Source organism: Condylura cristata, unplaced genomic scaffold (genome assembly GCF_000260355.1).
Source record: "Condylura cristata isolate star-nosed mole 26May11 unplaced genomic scaffold, ConCri1.0 scaffold00004, whole genome shotgun sequence".
NCBI lineage: Eukaryota > Metazoa > Chordata > Mammalia > Eulipotyphla > Talpidae > Condylura > Condylura cristata.
In genome coordinates, this window is record NW_004567105.1 from 44,601,096 (window position 1) to 44,622,401 (window position 21,306).

General features: G+C 38.2%; 1 protein-coding gene across 1 annotated transcript in view; it reads left to right on the forward strand.

Annotated features, from left to right (window-relative positions):
* Nucleotides 1-5,632: 5,632 nt before the first annotated feature.
* Nucleotides 5,633-21,306, forward strand: part of FOXP1 (forkhead box P1) — a 226,593-nt gene continuing 210,919 nt past the window's right edge. Inside the window, exon 1 of the mRNA XM_004675975.2 lies at nt 5,633-5,824. Within this exon, the coding sequence (XP_004676032.1) occupies nt 5,633-5,824 (192 nt within the window). The remainder of the gene's footprint in view (nt 5,825-21,306) is intronic.

A 21,306-nucleotide genomic window follows, 5' to 3' on the forward strand; every position in this document is an offset into this window, starting at 1 on the left:
CATTCCCTTGATTACTTTTTGAACTGCCATGCATTAGAAAATGTACGCCTTTCTCTTATAATTATGAAAATTTGGTATTGGAAGATGGTGCGTTCATGGAGTGCACACCATCTTCTCTTCCTAAACGACTCTGGGGTGGTCTTTCATGAATGGGATCCCTGCCAGTGGGGATGGTAGGCAGAGGTCTCAGGATGGGTTCACAATTTGTGAAAATAATCTCAGGCAAGAATAAGTGGTGGCTGTCTCTCGTCTTGGCTTTTCTCCTGTTCTCTTTTTTAAAAAGATGTATTTATTTACGCATACAAGAACTGGGGTACAGTTAGAGGTGTGGGGGTGAGAAGATTCACCAGAGTTGTAGTTGGGAGAATAACAGGCAGATCTATTAAAATACACTGCTGAGGGGAGCAGTGGGCAGGTCAGGAGAGGTCTACTGTGCCATGTAGGTCACCTCCCTGGCCAGTAATCGAGCTCCTGCTGTAGTGTCTGTGGATTGCTTCATCGTGCTGTGCTTTAACCCCTTGAACGCCCAGAGAGGGCTCTGCTTTCTTTTCTTTAAGAATATGTGATGAAGCTGCCACTTGTAGACCGTGATTCAGTGCCTAGGGAGGCCATTTGCTTCTACTATGCCCCTTCCTCCCCTGCTTCCTTAAACCTTCCTGTTCCCTTGTAATCCCCTCCAGCAGCCTAGAGTCTCCTCACTGCTACCTGCTCCAGTATCATCTTTCTGGGTTAAGAATGGACAACTGAAACCATATGCCACATGCAAAGATGTGTGAGCCATTGCTATAGCCCTCCACGGAGGGGCTCTGACTTGCTTTCTGTATTTTAGTTTACTTTTATTTTTTCCTAGTGGTGTAATGGTTAAGTCTCAGAGCTTTCTGTATTGTAGATGAGACTAACACCTACAAGAAAGGAGTTGGGTTTTTGTATCCCAGGCCATCCCACTATTTGCCTACTAGGGAGAGGGGGGATTCTCTGAGCTATAGCTTGCTCCTTAAAATGCTGTGTGTGTATTGTGTTGTCAAATAAACATTTTGCCAGTGAAATGCCCATTTACCTGATGAGACCTAGAGGTAGAAGTGTTTTTCTTCACTTTCCCTAAACAGCATGACCATTGTAAGTATTTTGACTCTTCATGATCCAGCACAAGGGTTTTAAATAGTTCTTATTTTAAGCTAACACTAGTATGATTCCCATACTTTATCTTGTCTTGTGTATAAACTCCTCATGGAATAGAGAGCCATGTGATCAACACTTCAGACATATAAAAATTTGTATTATGTCTCCACTATGAGAATTCCCTTCTTCCTCCCTCCTGGCTCACTTCCCCTCTTCTCCTCACATGCTTCATCCTTCCCTCCCTCCCTCCGCTCCTCTGACCCTTCCTTTCTCTCTTTCTTCTTTTCCAAGAGCTTCTTATGTTCTCTCCCAACTGCATGCCATTTTCATTTTCTCTGTGCACATGAATGAACAATGAGAAAAAGGAGTTTTCCCCTTTTTTTCTGGGGGGGGGAGGAAGAGGACTGTGTAATCACTCTAATCATTTGCCTAAAAGTGATTTCACCATTAACTTTGCTTCTCTTCTCCCCATAGAAGTAGAAATATATTTTACAAAACGATGTTTAGTTTAATTTACACATCCTTTCATGAACAGACCAAGTTCTTTAAGGGCATTTATTCTGCTTCATATAAATAATTGATCAGCCAAGTTAATTTACTTCTGCCTGACTTGGTCAACCTTAATTAACTGCCCTGAAATCAAGACTGAACTTTTTGTTAGCTTAAAATCTTTCACAAGTATGATAGCAAAGGTTTTATTTTCCCTAAATTTTCAGCATCAACACTGTAACCAAGGAAATAATCATAATAATAAAGCATTGCTTTAATTTACTATAAATACATTGGCCTGGACATTATGAATTTTCCAGAATACTTCCAGAGAGCTACTCTGTTGGCAACGACAATAAATAAGCTAAACGCAGTCCTCATCCTTTTCTACAAGTCCCTCTAGCACAAAAATCGATCTTTTTGAAATCAGTAGCTCAGTAATGTTTCCAAGCCAGATGAGAAGTAGGCTGTTCTGACTTTCTTTAGCTCTCTGACATCCATGAGATTGTGGCAACAGTCTTTGTATGGTTGTATTGAGTGGATCATATGTGATTTAACCAGGTCAGGTCACTGGGAGGAGAGAAGCAGAAAGTAAGAGGAAGGTTCGGCTTTGTTTCTGGAGAAGGGACTTGTTAGGGGGCACGGGGCATGGGCGTGTTGCCCTACAGGTGCCATGCCTTCACATGAGGCTCTTTGAATGATTGTGCATCCTTCTCATTCTCGGTTTTTCATGAAGCAAAGCAGTTCATTGGTTATAGGGAGTCTGGGGGGTTAGCAGAGATTATACAAACTGAGTGCTCAAGACAAGCTTCCCATTAACAAAGAGGGTTTGGCACTATATGTCAGAGAATGCAGAGGCCTCTGGTGCATAGTGACTTGCTTTTGTTTCAGATGACATTAAAATTATAAATCTCGGTAGAAAATGACAAATACAGTTGCTTGTCTAAGGTGTTCTTTGTCCACTGACCTCCCTCCTTAGCATCTTTTCTAAAACTTTGTTTTCATTTTCTTACTAATTCTCCACCTAGCCTAGGGTTTTGAAAATTGAAAATCTGCTGTCATTTATTGAATGGCAGTAAAAACTCAGGTCTAAAATGGAGAATGCATCTATCGCTTAGCTTGCTGAACTCTAGTTTTCTTATCTGTAAAGTGGGGATGATATTACCTGCCCTTTTCTTCTCCCTCATAGGTTTGTTACAAGTTTGAAAAGTACATTACAGGGCTTTGCAGTTTGTGAAGTGTGATACAGATATAAAGGCTTCTTAAATGGCTTGGAACATTCCATAGAAAGAGATTTTTGCTAGCCCAGATATTGTTAGAAATGTTCTTAGACATCTACACTCCGAATTTTTCACATGTGCTTTCAAAAAGCTGTTTTCTCCTGATCGGTGTGGGAGATTATGGGAAATTTTAAATCTTCCAACCTACATACTACTGTTAGCACTTGACTAATTAAGGACATCCTCAGACCAAAATAATCCTTTATGCAATTTTGGTCACAAAGCCTGTACTCTCACAAACCTGATTCGTAAGCCAAGCTGTTTGGCTTGATGCCTGCAGAAGTTGTACTGGAGGAGCTGGCAGGCCGCTTTGCAACTGTGTGCAGCAAAACCTCATCATTGTGGACTGAAGATGGTTCTTTCTCCACACGCCAGGATGGTGTTAACCCAGGGAAACGGAAGCAGGGTCAGACTACTAGACACTTGTTTTCACGTCTGGGAGCCCAGTGATCATGTGATTTGAGCACAGCATTGTTCTATCTGTAGCTCTGCTCTGGGAGAACAAGTTATCTTGCTAAATCTGCCCCATTTTAAGGTGTAGAGTTTATCTATTCGCAGTGTTTTTGGTTTTTAAGAGTCTAGTCAGTCCCTGCCATAAAGAGACTTTTCAGTAGATTTAGAAACAAATGTTATTTTTGTCTTTTCTTTAGGTATCCTTTTAACATACTCTAATAATTAAGTTGGTTCCCTAGCTAACTACTCTAAGATAACCATTCTCTTCTTGAAATACATAAACCCTGTCTTTCCCTTAGCATCTACATAAAAGAAAGTGAAACATTGGAGGGGAACTACCTAGGCTTTCACAAATTGATTCTTTTCTCCCTTTGGCAACCATACTTGCATTACCTGGTTCTTAGACAAAGGCTTAGTTGTTTATGTGTGATAGACTTTTCTGCTCTGCAGAGTGTAAGGATATGAAGCAGTTTTTAAAGTAATATAATTATTGGAAAGTATATTAAAGAGACATGAGTGAATCAGCTGTTGCGTCTGATTTGGTTTCCCACCTGTTAAGAAAAAATGCCATTCTTAATCCACTTCAGAACTGGATTAACTTTAAAATATGTCTTTGTGTGTTCAAGTTGGATCATACAGTGAGCTGAAAGAAATCAAGAAAGACAAGACTTTCTCTGCTCTTAATGCTTCTATTTGATGCTTGTGCAAGCCTATAGAAAAGTTAGTCAGCTAATTCTAGCAAGAGGTCACTCTCCTATAAAGATGCCCAGAATGGGTGAATTTCCCGGTTGGCACACATTTCATTTGTGCGGGAGAAATCTGTATTACTGGGTTGCCTATTCGTCTTTCCATGATTCAAATAAATTTATATTCAGGGTTTTCTATCCTTTTATCTGGAATTAGTATTTCATGTTAAAGTGTTAATTATTCAGGTATTTGTCAGCTTTGATGTTGGAATTGACAGCATCCTTTGCTGACTTTTTTTTTTTTTAAGACCACTCCCGTGAACTTGGACTATGACCCTGCCATTTTTGTCACTTGGGCCCCACTGTACCTCAGCTTTAAAAAAAAACATGTGGTTAAGCACTTTGACATCAGATTGAACTTGTTCACATCCTGTGTCCACCATTTCACTGTGATATATGTTGGGCCCATCAAAATGATAACTATTAACATAACTTCCATGTTGCTTAGTATTTTCATCTGCATTTTGGGGATAGCAGTAGTCCTCAGAATTAAATTGGAGGTTATTTATAAATTACCTGCAGTAGACTGGGCCTGAGTTAGGTATGTGGTAATCACTGATATTCGTGACGTCATCAGACATATAATGGGACACTAAAAACTGGATTGGCTTCTTGGGATAATAGTTTTGCACTAGACAGTCACAAGACCTATGTGCAATGTGTTTTCAGTCTCTAGCTACTCTATGTACATTAAATATTTTTTGTTGTTGTGGTTAGATGTTTAGTACTTCCAACATAAGACCTTTTTGAAGTTATGCCTAGGCAAAATTTTCTCCAGAATAAATTTTAGATGGTGCAGATCTTTCAGGCCCTAAATTAAACCAGCGGGCAGTAATCCATCATGAAAAATATCTAATTGTGAATGGGGTGTCTCAGGTAGTTTTAACCATATACAAAGATCAGAGTCTTGAATTTATTTAGCTCCTGAGGCCTTTCCCTCAACCCCCTTCTCTAAAAAATGACCTGTTTTAATGGAATGGCCAGTTTTGAAAAGTTAAATAAAGTACCTGATGATTCCAAGGAGTGGGAATCTTTAAAATGTTTCTGGTCTTTGACTTTCAGGCTTTACTGAAAGAATTACCCCAGGGGGCTTCCTGGCAATGAGTGTCACCCCTGATAGGCTGAAGAGAATATTTCTCCAGAAGTGGGTCATCACCACATAGGGTCCACATGTTCTAGATTTTCATGTTATGTCCATATGCTATATAGAGTGACTTACTGATTTTTGTCCAAAACATCCAGATGTAATCATAGAAATTTAATCACAAGTTCTAGGTTCCCCTAAAAATATTTTTTTTCCAAGGGGAGAATCATGTGAACTAGCACTACTGAGATTTGAATTTGAACCCACAGTTCCATATTCAAAATCTAAGGGGCTGAATCACTAATGAGGCATAGACGGAGTGAAAGAAAATAACAACTGTTTAGATTTTGGCCACGTTTAAAGCAGGGTCCTCCTTCTCATGTACAACAACTGTTTAAACAGCTGCTTTATTCTTTCTCCCCCCCACCACCTCCCAAATCCTTCTCTTAGGTCTTTGAGTCATGATGCAAGAGTCTGGGACTGAGACAAAAAGTAACGGTGCAGCCATCCAGAATGGGTCGAGCAGCGGCAACCACTTACTAGAGTGCAGCAGTCTTCGGGAAGGGCGCTCCAACGGGGAGACACCGGCCGTGGACGTGGGGGTGGCCGAGCTCGCCCATGTACAGCAGCAGCAGCAGCAGCAACAGCAGCAGGTACTGTGCTCCCGTGAGAGTGAGCTAGAGGGTGGCAGGGACGGATTCCCCTGCGTCGTTTTACACTTGCTTACCACAAATGGTCTCTGCTCACCAGTATCTGGCTGTGAGCAGCATCTTAGGAGTCCACGACACCTTGGCTGCTAAAAGACATTCATTCTCAAGCCCTGGGGAATTCCAAGTCTAGGAAAACCCTTTCGGGGAGCTACTGTTGGGAATGACATTGAATGGACCTCTCTGATCACTCTCTGATAGCTGCCATTGAGATAGACTGAAACACTAGTTGCATTAAAAGTAATCTTTGGACATACTCGTTCCCTATGCTTTAATTACGGGCAGACAGACTTACTGAGTGTTAAGAAGAAGGAAATAAAATAAGGGATAAGGGGTTAAAGAAAAATAAGAGATGTGAAAGAGAAAGAAAAGAGTACGTCAACAAGGAAAGTAGAAACAAAGGCAGCCAGAAATGAGTATCAAGCAAAACATCAATAGTACAGACATCAGGGGAAGAATTTGCTTCCTGCTACCTTAATTTAGGGAAGTGGGCCACCCCATGTTTCTTGTATACACACGAATGTTGGTAGCTTGCTAAGTTCTATTAATGGTTTAAAAGTCCTGTTTTTGCTGGCTCCCCAAAGTGCACAGACAGGTGGGATGGACCTTTTCCTGCTACATTCTCTACAGGTATGTGAGTACCTGTGAGTGACTCGTAAAAAATAATTCCAAATGGTAAAAGCTGATACTGGATGTTGATAAAAATTTAAGTAAACAGCATTTCTGAATGACATTGTTTTTGCAGTCATGAAGTTCTTATTAGTTTTCGTAAATTAAATGGTAATGGATAGATTTTGCTGCATGGTAGTCTTCAGGGTATTTATTCATTACCTACTTATAGTGCCATTTGGAAAAGGGGAAAAAGATGGTTCTTTAGATCTTTTGAATGATACAGAAATATTGGGGGTTAGGGACAAGAAAGGCAAACCTTTTCTCATACCATTTTCTTGAACTGTGATTCACAGAAACAAAGGGAATCCCTTATGTTAGGGGCATAACCTTTGATGGACCCTAAAGCATGTTTCATTTCTTCTTGTTAAGAATTGTTTTAAATATAAGGGAATCATTAGATTATTCATTTGTTAGAAGTTGGAGACCCAGTTTGAGACTGTAGAACCTGTTGGGGGAAACATCAAAAGAATGAAAAGGAAACCGTGAGACTAGCCAAGGTCTTAATTCAGGAAACTTCCTTGCTTTCAAGTGATTTCACCCATTTTGTTGGCAGCCCAGACCCATTTGTGCCCATACGTTGGGCACCTTGTCACCAGAATTTACTATGTATATTATATATAAAGTCTGTGTATTTAATTAGTGCAAATGGCCCAGTTCTAACCAGTAAGGTTGCTAGTAAAAATGCTAGAAGGGTATTCACGAATTTGTGCTAACATATGTTCATATGCTAGCATATGTTCATGTGGTGCTTTCAGATATTTGTGCTTATATGGAGAATAAATAGTTGGTATTTTGGACTGCCATTTTCTATACCCCTACCATACAGAGGTCAAAACAGATTGCTTCCTTATGGAGTTGAGGTGGTGTGATTGACATAGGTGGTATGAACCCCAAGTAATTATTAAATTATTAGTCTTAAAAGACTTATTAAATGGGAAATTAACTTCTGAATTTTGTTTGAAGAACTGAAAATCATTGACTGTCACAAAGTGGTAAGCCGGTCCTATATATATAATCTCACATGAACACAAAAAGATACACTCACCTCTACCTCCTAGAATAGCAACAGCAAATGGGCTGCACAAAAGAAAGTTATAAACATGCATTTTTAACATCTTTAAAAACATCCTAGCAAAGTGAGTTATTCATTTCTCCCTTCCCCACCCCCTCACGCCCCCCTTGACTGTTACCACTTTGGTAAACTTGTTTCTATGGGCTATTGATATAAAGGTCAATACATCTTGGTCATATTTTGAAACTCATTTTTTAATATTGTTTTAACAATTTTCTTTCGATTTGCCTTTAATATGTTTTGGGAAGAAAGAAAGCAGTTGGTCTATGGTTGTGGCTAAAATCCCACTTATTGTGGTTGGCAGGCCTCTTAGGTCTTTTAAAATAAAATACTGACAGCTGTTTGACTCCCCTAAGTGTATGATGATGCTCTTAACAGGTTGTTGGGGGGAAAGAAAATCTGTAGATGAAATAAGAAAAAGCTGCAGGATTGAAAAAGTTTCACAGCACTAGAGTTTTAGAGTTTTCGTCCAGATTGAACACTACAACAACTAAACAGTTTGGAGAAATCAGAGTCAACAGGATGGTCTTGGGTGTTTTTGTCATTTTTATTCTACAGGTCTTTACTTGAAGTGAGAATACCAGCAGTGAGAAAATCACAGCCATGCTGAATTCATTACTGCGGTAGTCACACAAAACCACGGATAAAATTTCAATAACTGCAGGCCACAGTTGAGTAAACAGTTGCACTGAAATTTAATTCCTGTTGACTTTTCCCCCATTCCTCGCCAGGGGCACATTCTGATTCTGTAGTACAAAGACAACAGGGGTTACAGCTTTGATTAATGTAGGATCGTAGAAGAGAATTAGAACTGTAAAATATGTTAGAAGTCCATGGAACAAAAAGATTTGGCTTAAAAGGGTTTGGTATAAAAATGAGTTAATTATACTGAATGTTATCGAATTTTCCAGTTGTGTCACTATTATCATCGATGACACGGGAAGAACTTTTACATAGCGTCAGGATTTAAAATAAATAAATGTAAATCTGTCCATGTTTGATCCATATTGCCAATGATAATTACAAATGATAGCAAATGTCCTTTGAGAATGACAAGTCCTCACAAGAGTTACAGTGGTGTGTGACTTCTGTGCTGGGTTTGGTTGATGGAATGGACAAATTGGATCCAAACAGAATTGTTGAAAAAAATTACTTAGCGAACAGCCTAGAAAGATGGGGGAATTGGCCTCTTCATTCTTCTTGGGAAAAACAAAAGATCTGGTAACCCTGGACCGATAATCCTGCAAGGGTACTGATTGATGGGAGACTAATTCCTGCTTAATTCAAGGAGTCTGTAGCCTTCCAGTCTTCCCTCGCTTCCACCCAGGAGTGTAGCTCACTTGGGGGCAGTGGAGTTGGTGATTCTGGTCTGGAAAGTGCCATCATCACTTAGAAGCCATCAGCCAAGAGAGAGGTGCTGCCATTTACGGGAGGATTCCACCAGTACACTCACAAACCATCTTCCTTCCTCAAAACTAAATGTATTATCTTTGTAATGTTTCAACTCTGCTTATATCTGGGCCATGAAACTATTATAACAATAGTTTCCTAATGATATAATTTGATAGAGTTTCTGAACATTTTCTTTTTAGCCTTTGAGTAATTCTCTACCCGATATCATAACTGCTTTTTAGTTCCTATTATGCCTGTCCCATTTCGAGGTCTGTAGAAGTTCTGTACTGGATATGCACTACTCCATTATGAAGCCCAGCAACAAATACTATTACCAATTACCAAAGTTTTTTTCTTAAAGAAAGATTTTAAAATGTCCAGAGCAATTTCATAAATTGTGTGGATTAATGTGTTTTAAAAGTCTTGAATTTTAGAAAGCAGAATTTTATTTCCATATTGCTGCAAATGAGAGCTTTTTCAGATAAGCATATTACATAGAGCATAATGTTTAGAAGTTTCTCCATATACAGCATATGCTGTCAGGTCAATTAACAGAATGCATACTAGAAAATGTTTATTCAATAAAAATGAATAGCTGTTAAATAAAACAGCTATTTCTTAACAACATTCCATTTAGTGATGGAAGTTTTTTTTTTTTCTTTTTTTTTCTTTTTTGGTACCACCTGGCAGTTTTATTGTCTGAAAATCACTATAGGGAGAGCTTGGGCTGCTGTGGTTTTGAGGTGCGGCTATCATTGTATATCAGGAGGGCAGTTTGGAGGTAGTGTATGAGAAAGCTGTGTAAAAAAAGATCAACTATGAATGGAATTTGAACATGTATTATTTAAACAGTGTGGATGAGCAAAGTATTTACTTCATAGAACTTTTTTGACTTTCGGTTTAAGTGGTTTATCCATTTGATCCAAAAGTTAGTGGTTTATGTTTCACATTAGTAATATGAAACATGATAATGGAAGAGAGAATGAATTGAATGATTATTAAGGAGGTAAGAGAGTATGGAAAGGATAGGAAAGAAACATTTGAACAATCATGCAAGGGAAGGAGGTTTCATTGGGGTAGAATTTCCCAGTGATCCATCAGAAGAGGTATAAGTTTGGTCATTACACTGGAGCAAATCAGGTCAGAGAAATAGGGTGAGGCTCCTAGGACTCGGGGAAAGAATCAGGTTATATCTGTTCATAGGGGGTGGAGAAAATGCAGTTTTGGGAGAAGGCAGTTTGGGCAAGTCATGAGTATGTATCCCAAGACCCTTAGAATATGAGAGATGGATTATCAAATGGAGGTCAACATTTTAGCATAAACCACCAAGAATAAAAATTCTTCTCTTCATTTCGAAAATGGCAAAATGATACCTTCAATAAGTTTGTTACTGAATTTGCCAGAGTCTATTGGGCAGAAAAGGGGGACAGTTCTACCATTAGTTTCAAAATTACTGAGCTTTGTGAGCAGTGTGCCTGGAATAAGTAACTGTGGATGTTAGGATAGGCAATAAATTCCTGTGAAAGCACCCATCCTTTCACTCGTCCTTGTTACCCACACTTCTTTGGGCACCACACTATTTATTCCAGTGACTATCCCTTTTTTTTTTTTTTTGTCACTCCCATTATCGTTGTTTTTCTCTTTGAAAAAGGTCGCTTATGAACTTTGTTAAAATGCACTCAAAATGTCCTTTCCCATTGTAGCTGTCAGGGACTACAGTGGGAGGGCCTTTGATGCCATGGGAAGGGGAAAAATGGTCAGCATCTTGTTGTCCTCAAAGAGAAGCTCCCAGAAGGGGTGCAGGAGAAGATACTATTATTATTTATTGCCTGTGGTCAGGCACTGTGATAGGGGCTCACACCTTCCTTTACTGATGGGTACAAAACCAGGCTGTAATTTTACAGGCATCTCCTTGTCAAGATACACTTTTGGGGGGACAATGTAGAGTTCAAATATTAAAGGAAGTCACAAAGGTCAAAATTATTTTGTAGGAATCAATGTCACCAAAATGTTAGCGGAGACTGTACAAATAAATTGAAACCAACAGAGACAGAGATGTAGATAATTCTGACAAATAAAGAAAAAGCAGCCACAACAATAACAAACTCCTACTTTTTCTTTATTTCTTCTGTGGCTATTTCTGGAAAAGGCATATTTCACCGTGAATGCTAAATTTAGCTCTCTCTTCTGTTAGTTTAGACCTGCCTCCCATCAAAATATTGTTGTCAAAGATTTATGCAACTCGTGATGTGAGCCTTGTATAAAACCCTTTCAAGTTTTGATTACTAAACAGTTGTGTGTCATTAATCTCCCCATTGAAAATTAAGATGGCAGGGGAAACAAAAAGAAAAGCGACCGTGTTCGTAGGAGAGCTGGTAACAGAAACCCAGATGCCATGTTTCATTATGAGTAAAGTGTCCCCTCTTGACTTTAAGTGAAAGTGTCACTACCTTGAGAAGGTAATTTTAAGCCCTGACTGCTGAAATAAAAAAAAAAAGATAAATAAATAAATAAATAAATAAATAAATAAATAAATAAATAAATAATGATGATTCCCTATGTCTTGTCTAATCAAAAATATCTTTTTGAACTTTGAGGAGGTATGACTTAAATGATAATTTGTTGAGCGATTAGCTTCATGATTTCAAAGAGCTTGTTTTGTCAAACTGGCAGGCTCTGATCTGTAATCCAGAGGCAAGTAACCTACTTTACTATTTTGCAACTGCTCGCCTCTATTGACAACTAGTGCTGAGCAGGCAGAATTGCTGTGTTTGTGTAATGTAAACCTATAGCTCGCCTGATGGAGTCTAGTGTACTTTTAGGTAGTGCATAGATTACTTGATAAAAAGGGTTACAAGGTGACTGCTTTTATGACAAAGTAGAATGGCAATATAAATGCAAGTGGTGGATGTAGCTATCAGAAGGAGGTTTGTATAGGGAATTGAACACTACCTTAGAAGGTTTCTTTTCATCACTTGGTCTTTGAACTCAAATCTGTTGTAATTATGAAGTGTTACTTGTAACATTCCAGAGACCCTTTGCTAAAATGGTGTTTGATTTGGTTCATAGAAATGCAGCCATATTCCCTGCCCTCTCTCATAAGAAAAGGTGGTAAAGAGAGGATCACGCTGGCCTCATCTCAGCTCAGCTTCATTTCAAGTGAACTAATAAAAGTGCAACACTGGAAAACAACTATTAACATTGTTTCCTAACTTGAGATTTCACAAACTTCATTTATTCTCTCACTTAATTTCATTGTACATGCTTGTGCATCAGGTACATGGGGACAAGACTTGATGGCAAGTTGCTGGGGAAGCACGGGGGAATAACCTGGAGCACCTTTGGCTAGTGCCTTCAGGGTAACTGGGAGTGTTGGGGAGGGAGCTAGAAGGTAAACTGGGGTCAGCTTGTGTTTCTCATTGAGGGGGGTTTCTCAGCTGAGATGGAAGGCCATACAGAAGAAGGTGTACTGAAGGTAAAGTAGATGGTTGGAGAAGACTTGCTTGGACTAAAGTTCACTAATAGAGTAAGAGCAGTGACAAGGCTGTTTTGTGCTTTGTTACGAATTAAACAATGTGGCAGTAGATAACCTTCCTTTCATTTAACTGAGGGCATCTTCTAGTAGGCCACCTCCCTTGCTCCCTGCGTGTCTCCTCCTACATCTGCATTCCTTAGCCAACTGTAAGTCCCTGGAGGGCAGGCCATGCATTTATTTTTTCCTATTGTCTGATATTACTCCTGTGACTAAGCACAGTACCTGGCAGACTCTGAGTGAAGAATTAGAAAGAGAAAGGAAGGGCAGGGTAAAGAGAGGATGTTGACAGGAATATTAGAAAACTGACAGGCCCCCTTGGATTCATTGAGAAAACAGAGGAGTGCGAGTTATAATGAGTAGTTCTAGATTTTTACTGAAATGACTGGCAAAGCAGGTGCGTTGTGAATAAAGAGAGGTTAGTCAGTTCATCCCTACCTGTCCCTCTTAGGTGGTTATGGCATGACAAAGAGAGCACAAGCATCATTTGCAAATTAAAAGAAAAAGAAGGTCCTTTTAGAAAAGGATGTTGTTAAAAAGATAAAAAAGATACCCTTTTCTATTGCTAAGGCTACTTATTTTGAATGCATATATTTACTCAGATTAAAATTATCAAGTGTTTTCCCTTGGTCTTTGTCAGTTACTAATGAGTATATCTTCCAAAAGACACATGGGAAATCTGATAAACTGCTTGTGTTCCTATCGATCATGGAGTGAACTTATCTCTGTTAGAGAACAAAACTACAAAGTTAGATCTTTGATAAAGTCTTTGTTTTGTATTGACATGAGCTTCTTAGAATTTTTTAAGGTGAAGGGGGAACATACTGTGTTTCATTTGCTGGAAAAATAAAGTATAAAATTACTAAGCAGCTTGTGCTATCAGAAGTCACTTAGGAGACACAGATTACACTGTTTAGGGATGCCAAGCCCTTGCTTGCCTAAGTTCAGCGACGCATAGAAGGGGATGGAGGGAAGGTACCTCTGTTCTCTTAACCCCGTGAAAGGATGTTTTCCAGGATCTTCTGCATAAACTGACAGTGCAAATACTGACTGTAAGGGGACAAGATGATTTTTTAAGTTTGGTGTCCCTAAGGTCCTCCTTGAGTTCACTGTTTGTCCTTGTTTTTAGACTTCTTTCAGTCTGTACCCAAAAATAAAATTAACTTCCGAATGCAGATTCATCTTCAACAAAGTTTCTTAAAGTAGACCATTTATGACACAATTTGTCATCCACCCAGCCACAAGTAACCAACAGTATCACTGTTGCTTGTCAAAAGAGCCAAAGTGTCAGCTGATCCAAAATTCATGTTTTTATCATAGTACCTTCCCTCTTTCCCAACTCTCCTCTCTCCACAGTGAAGGGAAGGTGACATGATGTCTTCTTAGTCATTCAAATCCAATAACTTTTAATCTGAAGGTTAAGTAGTGAGATATAAACTAAGAGATGATAATATCAATTTTATGTTCACTGAAGGGCACAATATACCTCTTCCTAGTAGAGGGAAAATTGTGCGTAAAATGTCTTTTGCTTTTCAATAGCAGAGCTATGCCTCTCAGAGCCAAAGGAAAAAAGAGTTTTTGAAAAATTTAATAATATAAGATGTATCATCCTACAGGAGGGCAAAAGTAGCCTTTTATTATTGTAATTATTAAGTGTTAATTTTTCAAGCTTGCATGGTAGGAAGTAGTTCCATTTTTATAGTCTGTGGTATTGACTCCTGTTATCCTCTCTACGAACTCAACAACCTTTCACAAGGTTAAAGACAGGGAGAGAATGACATAATGCTCATTCTTTCCTGACTATTTTTGGTCCTAATGTGTATGATAAATAATGCTGTGATAATATTGCTTACCTTGCCTCATTTTTTCCTCTGACTTGTAATATTTCCATTCCAACTGACTAGAAATTCCACATCCAAAATCACTATGTGAACATGCCTTTACAATATCCATTTTTATTATGATATTTCTGATCATCTCAACTTTACACTCTTGTCTTACAAACATAGTATGTTGCATGTTAGTTTTATATATATATATGTACATTTATATATACATCATGTGCATTTATCCATCAACTTACTGTGTCAATATGTTTTTTTTTTATAAAGATTTATCTATTCATGCATATAAGAGCTGAGGTATAGACCAGAGGTGTGGGATTGTGCGAGGATTCACCATAGACAGAGTGGGGAGCAGACCAGGCAGATCAGCTGAAACACTGCTGAGGACAGCAGTCAGTGAGACAGGAGAGGTCTACCACACCAAGTGGCTCACCTCTGGGGCTGGGGATTGAACTTATGCTGCAGTGGCTGCTGATAGCTTCATAGTGCCGTATCTTAACCCCTTGCACCATGAAGAAGGTCTGTGGGTCAATGTTTTAAGAGAGGAAAATAGTCATGCATAATCTGATGATGTCAGGTTTATAATTAAAATGGTCAAGATTGATTTCTGGAAATAATTTTAAGCTTGTTGCAGCTATTCATTCTGTACCTTTGTTGGATGGGTAGTAGGTACAAAATGCTGTGTTAATAAGCCTCCAGACTGTACCAGGGACTGGTGAATTCATTCAAAGGCCACAGTCAGCCAATCTGGCTTGCCACCTATTTTTGTAAATAAAGCTTTTATTGAAATGCTGTCATATCCTTGTGTTCCCTATTGTCTATAGCTTTCTTCCTTCCACAGCAGACTAAGCTGCTGCAACAGGAATTTATTGCTCACAAAGCCTGAAATACTTATTTTCTGTTCTATAAAGAAGGTGAGTTGACCCCCAGATTAGTGAATAGCAGATGTGACAAAATTTACCTTCCAGAACTTTCTAGTCTTTATAGTGACATAACTGAAGGCATATCTCTCATTCTTCACATAATTATTTCTCAAAAAAATCACAATTTAAGACTTTGTTTTATAATTTTGAGAATGATAGATTAGCTCATAGGTGTCATTATACCTGTAGAGTTTCTTGTTATTTTAACTGTGAATGCCTCCTAAATTAAAAATTTGGGCACCAGGCCCTCCCTGGTGGCACAACTGGTTAAAGCCCAGCACTGCAAGCAAGCCACAGTCACTTCAGTGTAAGTTCAATTCCCAGCCCCAGAGGTGATCCACATGGCATGGCAGAACTCTCCTGAACCACCTGCTGCTCCCCTCAGCAGTGTACTTTATTGATCTGCATTTTCAGCTCCCCGCTCTGTCTCTGGTAAATCCTCTCACCACCCCTGCACCTCTGGCGTGTACCCCAGTTCTGTATTTATAAACAAGTAAATCTTAAAAAAGAAAAATGGCATCATTGATGGTTAAAAGAATAACTGGCTAGCCTGCTATGGCTAGGGACCTTGGGCCCTGAGTGAATCTCTTAAAGAGTGAATGACTTTCTGACTGAAGAAAATCAACACAAACATTTAGCATACCTGATGTCCAAAGCCCCATGTTGACTAGTTGTATGGAAGAACCCTGAGTATCTCTCTGCATTCATAATCTAATCAGAGTGGAAAAGACACAAATACATGTCTCAGATATCATTAAAAATTTCAAAGCAGATGAAGATAAACTGCAAGAAGTCATGTGCAAGAGATAATGACTAATCAGATGCATGATGTTGGCAAATAAATCTTAAGTGACCCAGAAGAGAAGACTTTATGTGTCTCTATGTTGTGGAACTTTGAAAGACCTTGGGAGTATTTAAGGAATAAAAATTCAGTTTGTATTGTACATACCTGCTGGTGCTTTTTAAACCCTCTGAATAAGAGAAAATGACTAGAAAGTATATGGAGCTCTAAGGACTTAATTTGTGACTTAGATATTAATGCTCCCAAAAATGTTCTTCGCCATTTTGTCCTTTTATTTTTTTAGGGGAAGAAAATGTAGATTTCTGTTGTGGAGTCACTATAGTGGAGATCCTTTGTGCTGTGCACTAGCATCTGAGTTGATTGGTCTCCAGGAAATGGCCCCAGGCCTATCTGTTTACCATTGCCTGAATTCAATGTAGGATTTCTAGAGATTAAATGAAGGCTGATAAGGCTCATTATTTGGTGGTGGTAACCATTTCTCACATTTTTTTTAAATTGAGTTTTACGTAATTCACCTCTGTTCATTATCTAACTAAAGAAATAAAACCATAATACCTACTTTTAAAGTATTCAAATTTGTAGACATTTGCTCAATTCAGTTATTTTTGAATTGACAGTACTTATTAGGATATACAGTGGCCTTGTATTTTCTCCCTTCCCACCTTCTTTCTGTTCTTAGTTTTGTATTTGTTTCTTTTTTAAAGTTTGTTATCAGATGAGTTATCATTACATCTTACAGTTAGTGAGAATCTCTAAACTTCCAGGAGGGTGAGTTTTTCTGGCATAGGCTATATCTTTAATTCCATCTTTTTGACATTTTGCAGGTTTATGGTCCCTCTGAAAGCTAATGAAACCCCAGCATCTTTTACTCTGAAACATGTGTGTGTATGAGAGAGTGAGAGAGAGATTTTGCAATTTTAATTTCATGTGTATTTTGCTCCCCGTTTATTTCTCCACCCCAGCCCACCCCCACTATACAGCCCATACCACATGCTAATTAGATTTTTTAGTTGGTTCTGTGTTTTGACAAATGTTCCTAGATTTTTCTATGTTTAATTAATGTTAAGTATATTAGTAACCTATCTTTAATTTGGAAAAGGTTTCCTCTTTTGGCTCTAAATGCTTACCAGTGTGTCCCTGGAATTAGTTCTTGGATATTTTAAATGTAGCACTATAAATGCCAGCTCTGAAGAGAAAACCCTAGAAAGTAAGGTCAGCCTCTATTCAGGTTGTAAGAGTCATTTGTCATTTTCTGTTTTTTTTTTCCAAATAAGAACTAGATATGCACACTCTTAAACTCTATTATCGAGAACCTATGAACCAGTTGGAAGATTTTGAGTAAGTCAGCAAAGATGACAAAAAATGATGTCAGTAACAGAAATATAGGTTTGTGTGATCCAGGCTGTTTGGCATTGGGTGTCAAAAGTCATGAGTCACACTCCTTCATTCAGGATATTCTTTTACTGAGAGACTGTATAGGACTGAGTTCTCAAACTTTTATGTGTATATACTTAAGTCTTCTGGAGGGCTTCTTAAAACACAGATTGTTGGACCAGTCCTCAGAGTACCTTATTTTTTAGATCTTGGCGGGTGGCATCCTCAAATTTGCATTCCTAATATATGTAATTCATTCTCTGCCAGTTGGAGGACCCATTCCACCTTGATACTTCAGAAAGGCACAGTACCTAAAATCATAACTATGGAGTCGGCCTGTTTGGCCTGAGTCATGATTTTGCCATATACTAGTTGGTTGGATTGTGCAAGTCAATTTCTCTGTGTCTCAGTTTACACATTCACCCAAATAGGGATGATATTAGCATTTAATAATTTGCATATAGCATAAAATACTTAGAAGTTTACAAAGCACATAGTAAATAGTCTACAAATGGCATTCTTTGTCATCATTATTATTTAGAACTTAACCTATAAAACTAAAGGGAGGCCTACCGAAAACTTTATATCTTAAGATGTTCATTACAGTAATATAATGAGAAAATTCAAAAATTTTCTGTATCTCTAACCTTAGAAGAAAGATTAAATATTTGGTTGCATGTAAGTTTGATGTAATATTGGTCACCCATTAAGAATCATACTCTTTCACAATGAACATAATAACTTAAAAAAATTATAGTACAGTTGGTGAAGGTGGGGGAGACTGAAAATGCCCTGCAAGAAAATATCACTAATAGATTTTAGCATGTTGATAGGGTTATTGCATATTTCTGTGTATGTCACACTTTTCCATAAATTAAATTGATATTTACACTGAAAACTTTTATGAGCTGTATATAAATGGCAGATAACACCTGTCCGTTGAGCATTAATTTATATGAATATGTGTATGTAGTTTTTACACAAGAATCAAGTCATAAAATTTTTATGTAGTATTTTCTCCCATAATATTTTACACTTGTGAACTATTACTTGTCTGCTCCTTGAGAACTGCTGAACTCTAGGGGTTCTCTCTGTCAACCCCTACTTGGTTGGATCTTCCACTTGATAACTACTAAACCATCATTAAATATCATTGTCAATTTTGGGGGGGGGATCAGCCTTGGTCAAGGAAAAGAGATAGAGTAGGGAAAAAATATATTTGATTTCCTTACAAATGCCCCCACTACTTCCTCACCCCAAGGTTCATCCTACCCTGTGTGGATTTCCTCATGGATTATATCTGTAGTAGTGCTATATAGATATACTTAGTTGCTTCCCTAGTGCATGCTGTTTACGCTAGACCAGTGGGAGCTGGAAAAGGCATGGGGAACATCTTCAAGCACTTGATGAGTGAGGTTGGTTAAGTTAAGCCATGTTTCTGCGCCTTACTCTTCTTGTATGTAAAATGCACAATATCAGTAACTTCTAGAGCGGCACATTATGTGATGAGTCCGTTGAATGATGTGCATAAAGAGCTTAGCAAGTAGTCAGCTCTTTAAAGCATGTTCACAACATTGTTATTATCTTTGGTCAGCCTCTTTTGAGGATGGGTGAAAGGAATGAAGTCTGAGGGACTTCAAAATTGGAGGCCAATGGGAAACCAAGTTGCTTTTCAGAACTGTTCCATTCTTTATCCTACTCCACCTGCTTATATTCAAATCCAGTACCCTTAGAGCATTCATTTTGGAAACTTCTTAGGGCAGACTGCCTTCACGAAGACAGGAAATCTTGTATCTTCCCTCACTGAGATGAATAATTGGAGTGGCACAGTGGTATTTGACAATCAGACTCTTCATTCAGAAACTGACCTGACATAAAGACTGTTGAGAACCAGTTCTTGTAGGCAATTAGTGCCCCAATTTACCATTTTAGAAAAGAAAACACATATCCTATTAATAACTACAGACTTTCTCCTCCATACCTACTAGCAACATTACTGAAGGGGCTGCACACACAAATGTTTTGAATTTAGAGGCAGAGTTAAGGACACAGTTTGCCTCCAGAATCTGAATTGAATCAGGGTTTTATTTCAGATAAAATCTTTGGGGCTCATAACTTAAAAAACACAACTTTTACTGGCATTACGCAATTTGCCACGGGTCATTTAGCAAAATGTTTGTATATGTAAGCCCAGGTTCTTCTTTTAAGAAAAAGGAGGGGTGGAGGGTGGGGATTGAATTTTGCTAAAATCCAGGTGGCGTTTCAGTTTATATTTAATTTTAATTGGAAATCAAATACAGGCAAGGAAGAAAAAAATCTACCATGTTTTCTTTACTAAGAGTATCCATTTGGGAGGGGAAGGACACTGCCAGCCAAATTTTAAGAAGCAGCTTCTTATTGGCATGTCTATTTTTTTTTTTTTCTGCCTAAATTCTTGTGCCTGCACTTTCTTTTTTAACATCTTAAGTTTTTACACATGGCAATGATTTCTCTGTCTCAGTGCTCCTTGCTACCCTCCCACTGTAATTTCCAAAGGGACCTAGTACCTAGAACCAGGATAGCAAATCACTATCTAGTACATATAACCAGTAGCTTCCTTAGGCTGTTGTCTGGTGAGTTCCCTTTTAGGCTCCTGCCGAGATGGTGCTTGAATTCTTGTGTCCTGTCTTGATTCCTGAAGACTGGGGAAAATGTTGAAGAATTAAGAGAAAATGTTATTAATTTTTTTAAGCTATAATTTTAGAAGGTCCTCCAGTTTGTGAATATAACTAGCTCTAGGTGCGTTTTGTGAATCTCTCAGAAAATATTGGCAGAGAGTTTGTGGCACAGTGAGGGAATAGCTGTTGGATGTGCTAAAAGAGGTACGAGACAGTGAGTGAATCTCCCAGTGCCTGCCCACCAACTATCCCCCCCGTCAGAGATGACAACAAAATCCTCATTTTTGGCTTGTGTACAGTTTAAGTGTAATTCAGATGTTTTCAATTATAAGTTGAATACCAAATAATTTCGAATTTTCTACTGTACAATTAATTACATGTTCATTGTAGAAAAATTGGAAGATGCAGCTAAGAAAGCAGAGGAAAAAAATAAATTACATTGCTTGCAATCATTTTACAGATAACTATCAACTTTTCGGTGGATATTCTTTAGCTTTTTGTTTAAACAATCATGCCTTTGCATTTTTACATGTTGCTATTTCTGTTCTTACCGTAGAACTTTATAGATGAAAAAATAGCTAGTAATGAAGTCGATTATCAGTGGAATCAGTAGGGTTAATTCTCCTATATATGGTGGTCTACTTTTTCATCTTAATTTTTAAGTTAACATTTTATGATTATAGCTTTGGGGGAAACTTGTGTTCTTAGTTTTGAATTTCATAGTTTATGGTCTAGTTAGTGTTATTTTCCTAAGTCTCAACACCTTCTTCTCCCAGCTTTGCCCAGAAATTCAGTCTTTAGGCACATTTCTTAAAAATTATTCTTAAGAGGATCCATTCAACAGTGTAGTGGTGACAGGTAGTCTACCCATTCAACTAAAGGTGTTTATTTCTCTTATTTTTTAACTGAAAATCAAAACACCCCTATTGTCACAGATTTCTGTAGCGGTGCAGTGGCCATTATCAGTAATAGTGAGGCCTTAAACATTATAATATTATAAACAGCAAATTGTATTGACAGCCCTATTCTCCCAATCTCGTGCACAGAACTCTCATCAGACCTATCAGGGTGTTTCATTTTTATAAGCATTCCAGGGGCTAAGGACGTTTGAAACTTCTGTTCTTCACAGGCAGAATCATAATTAGCCACCCAGGTTCATG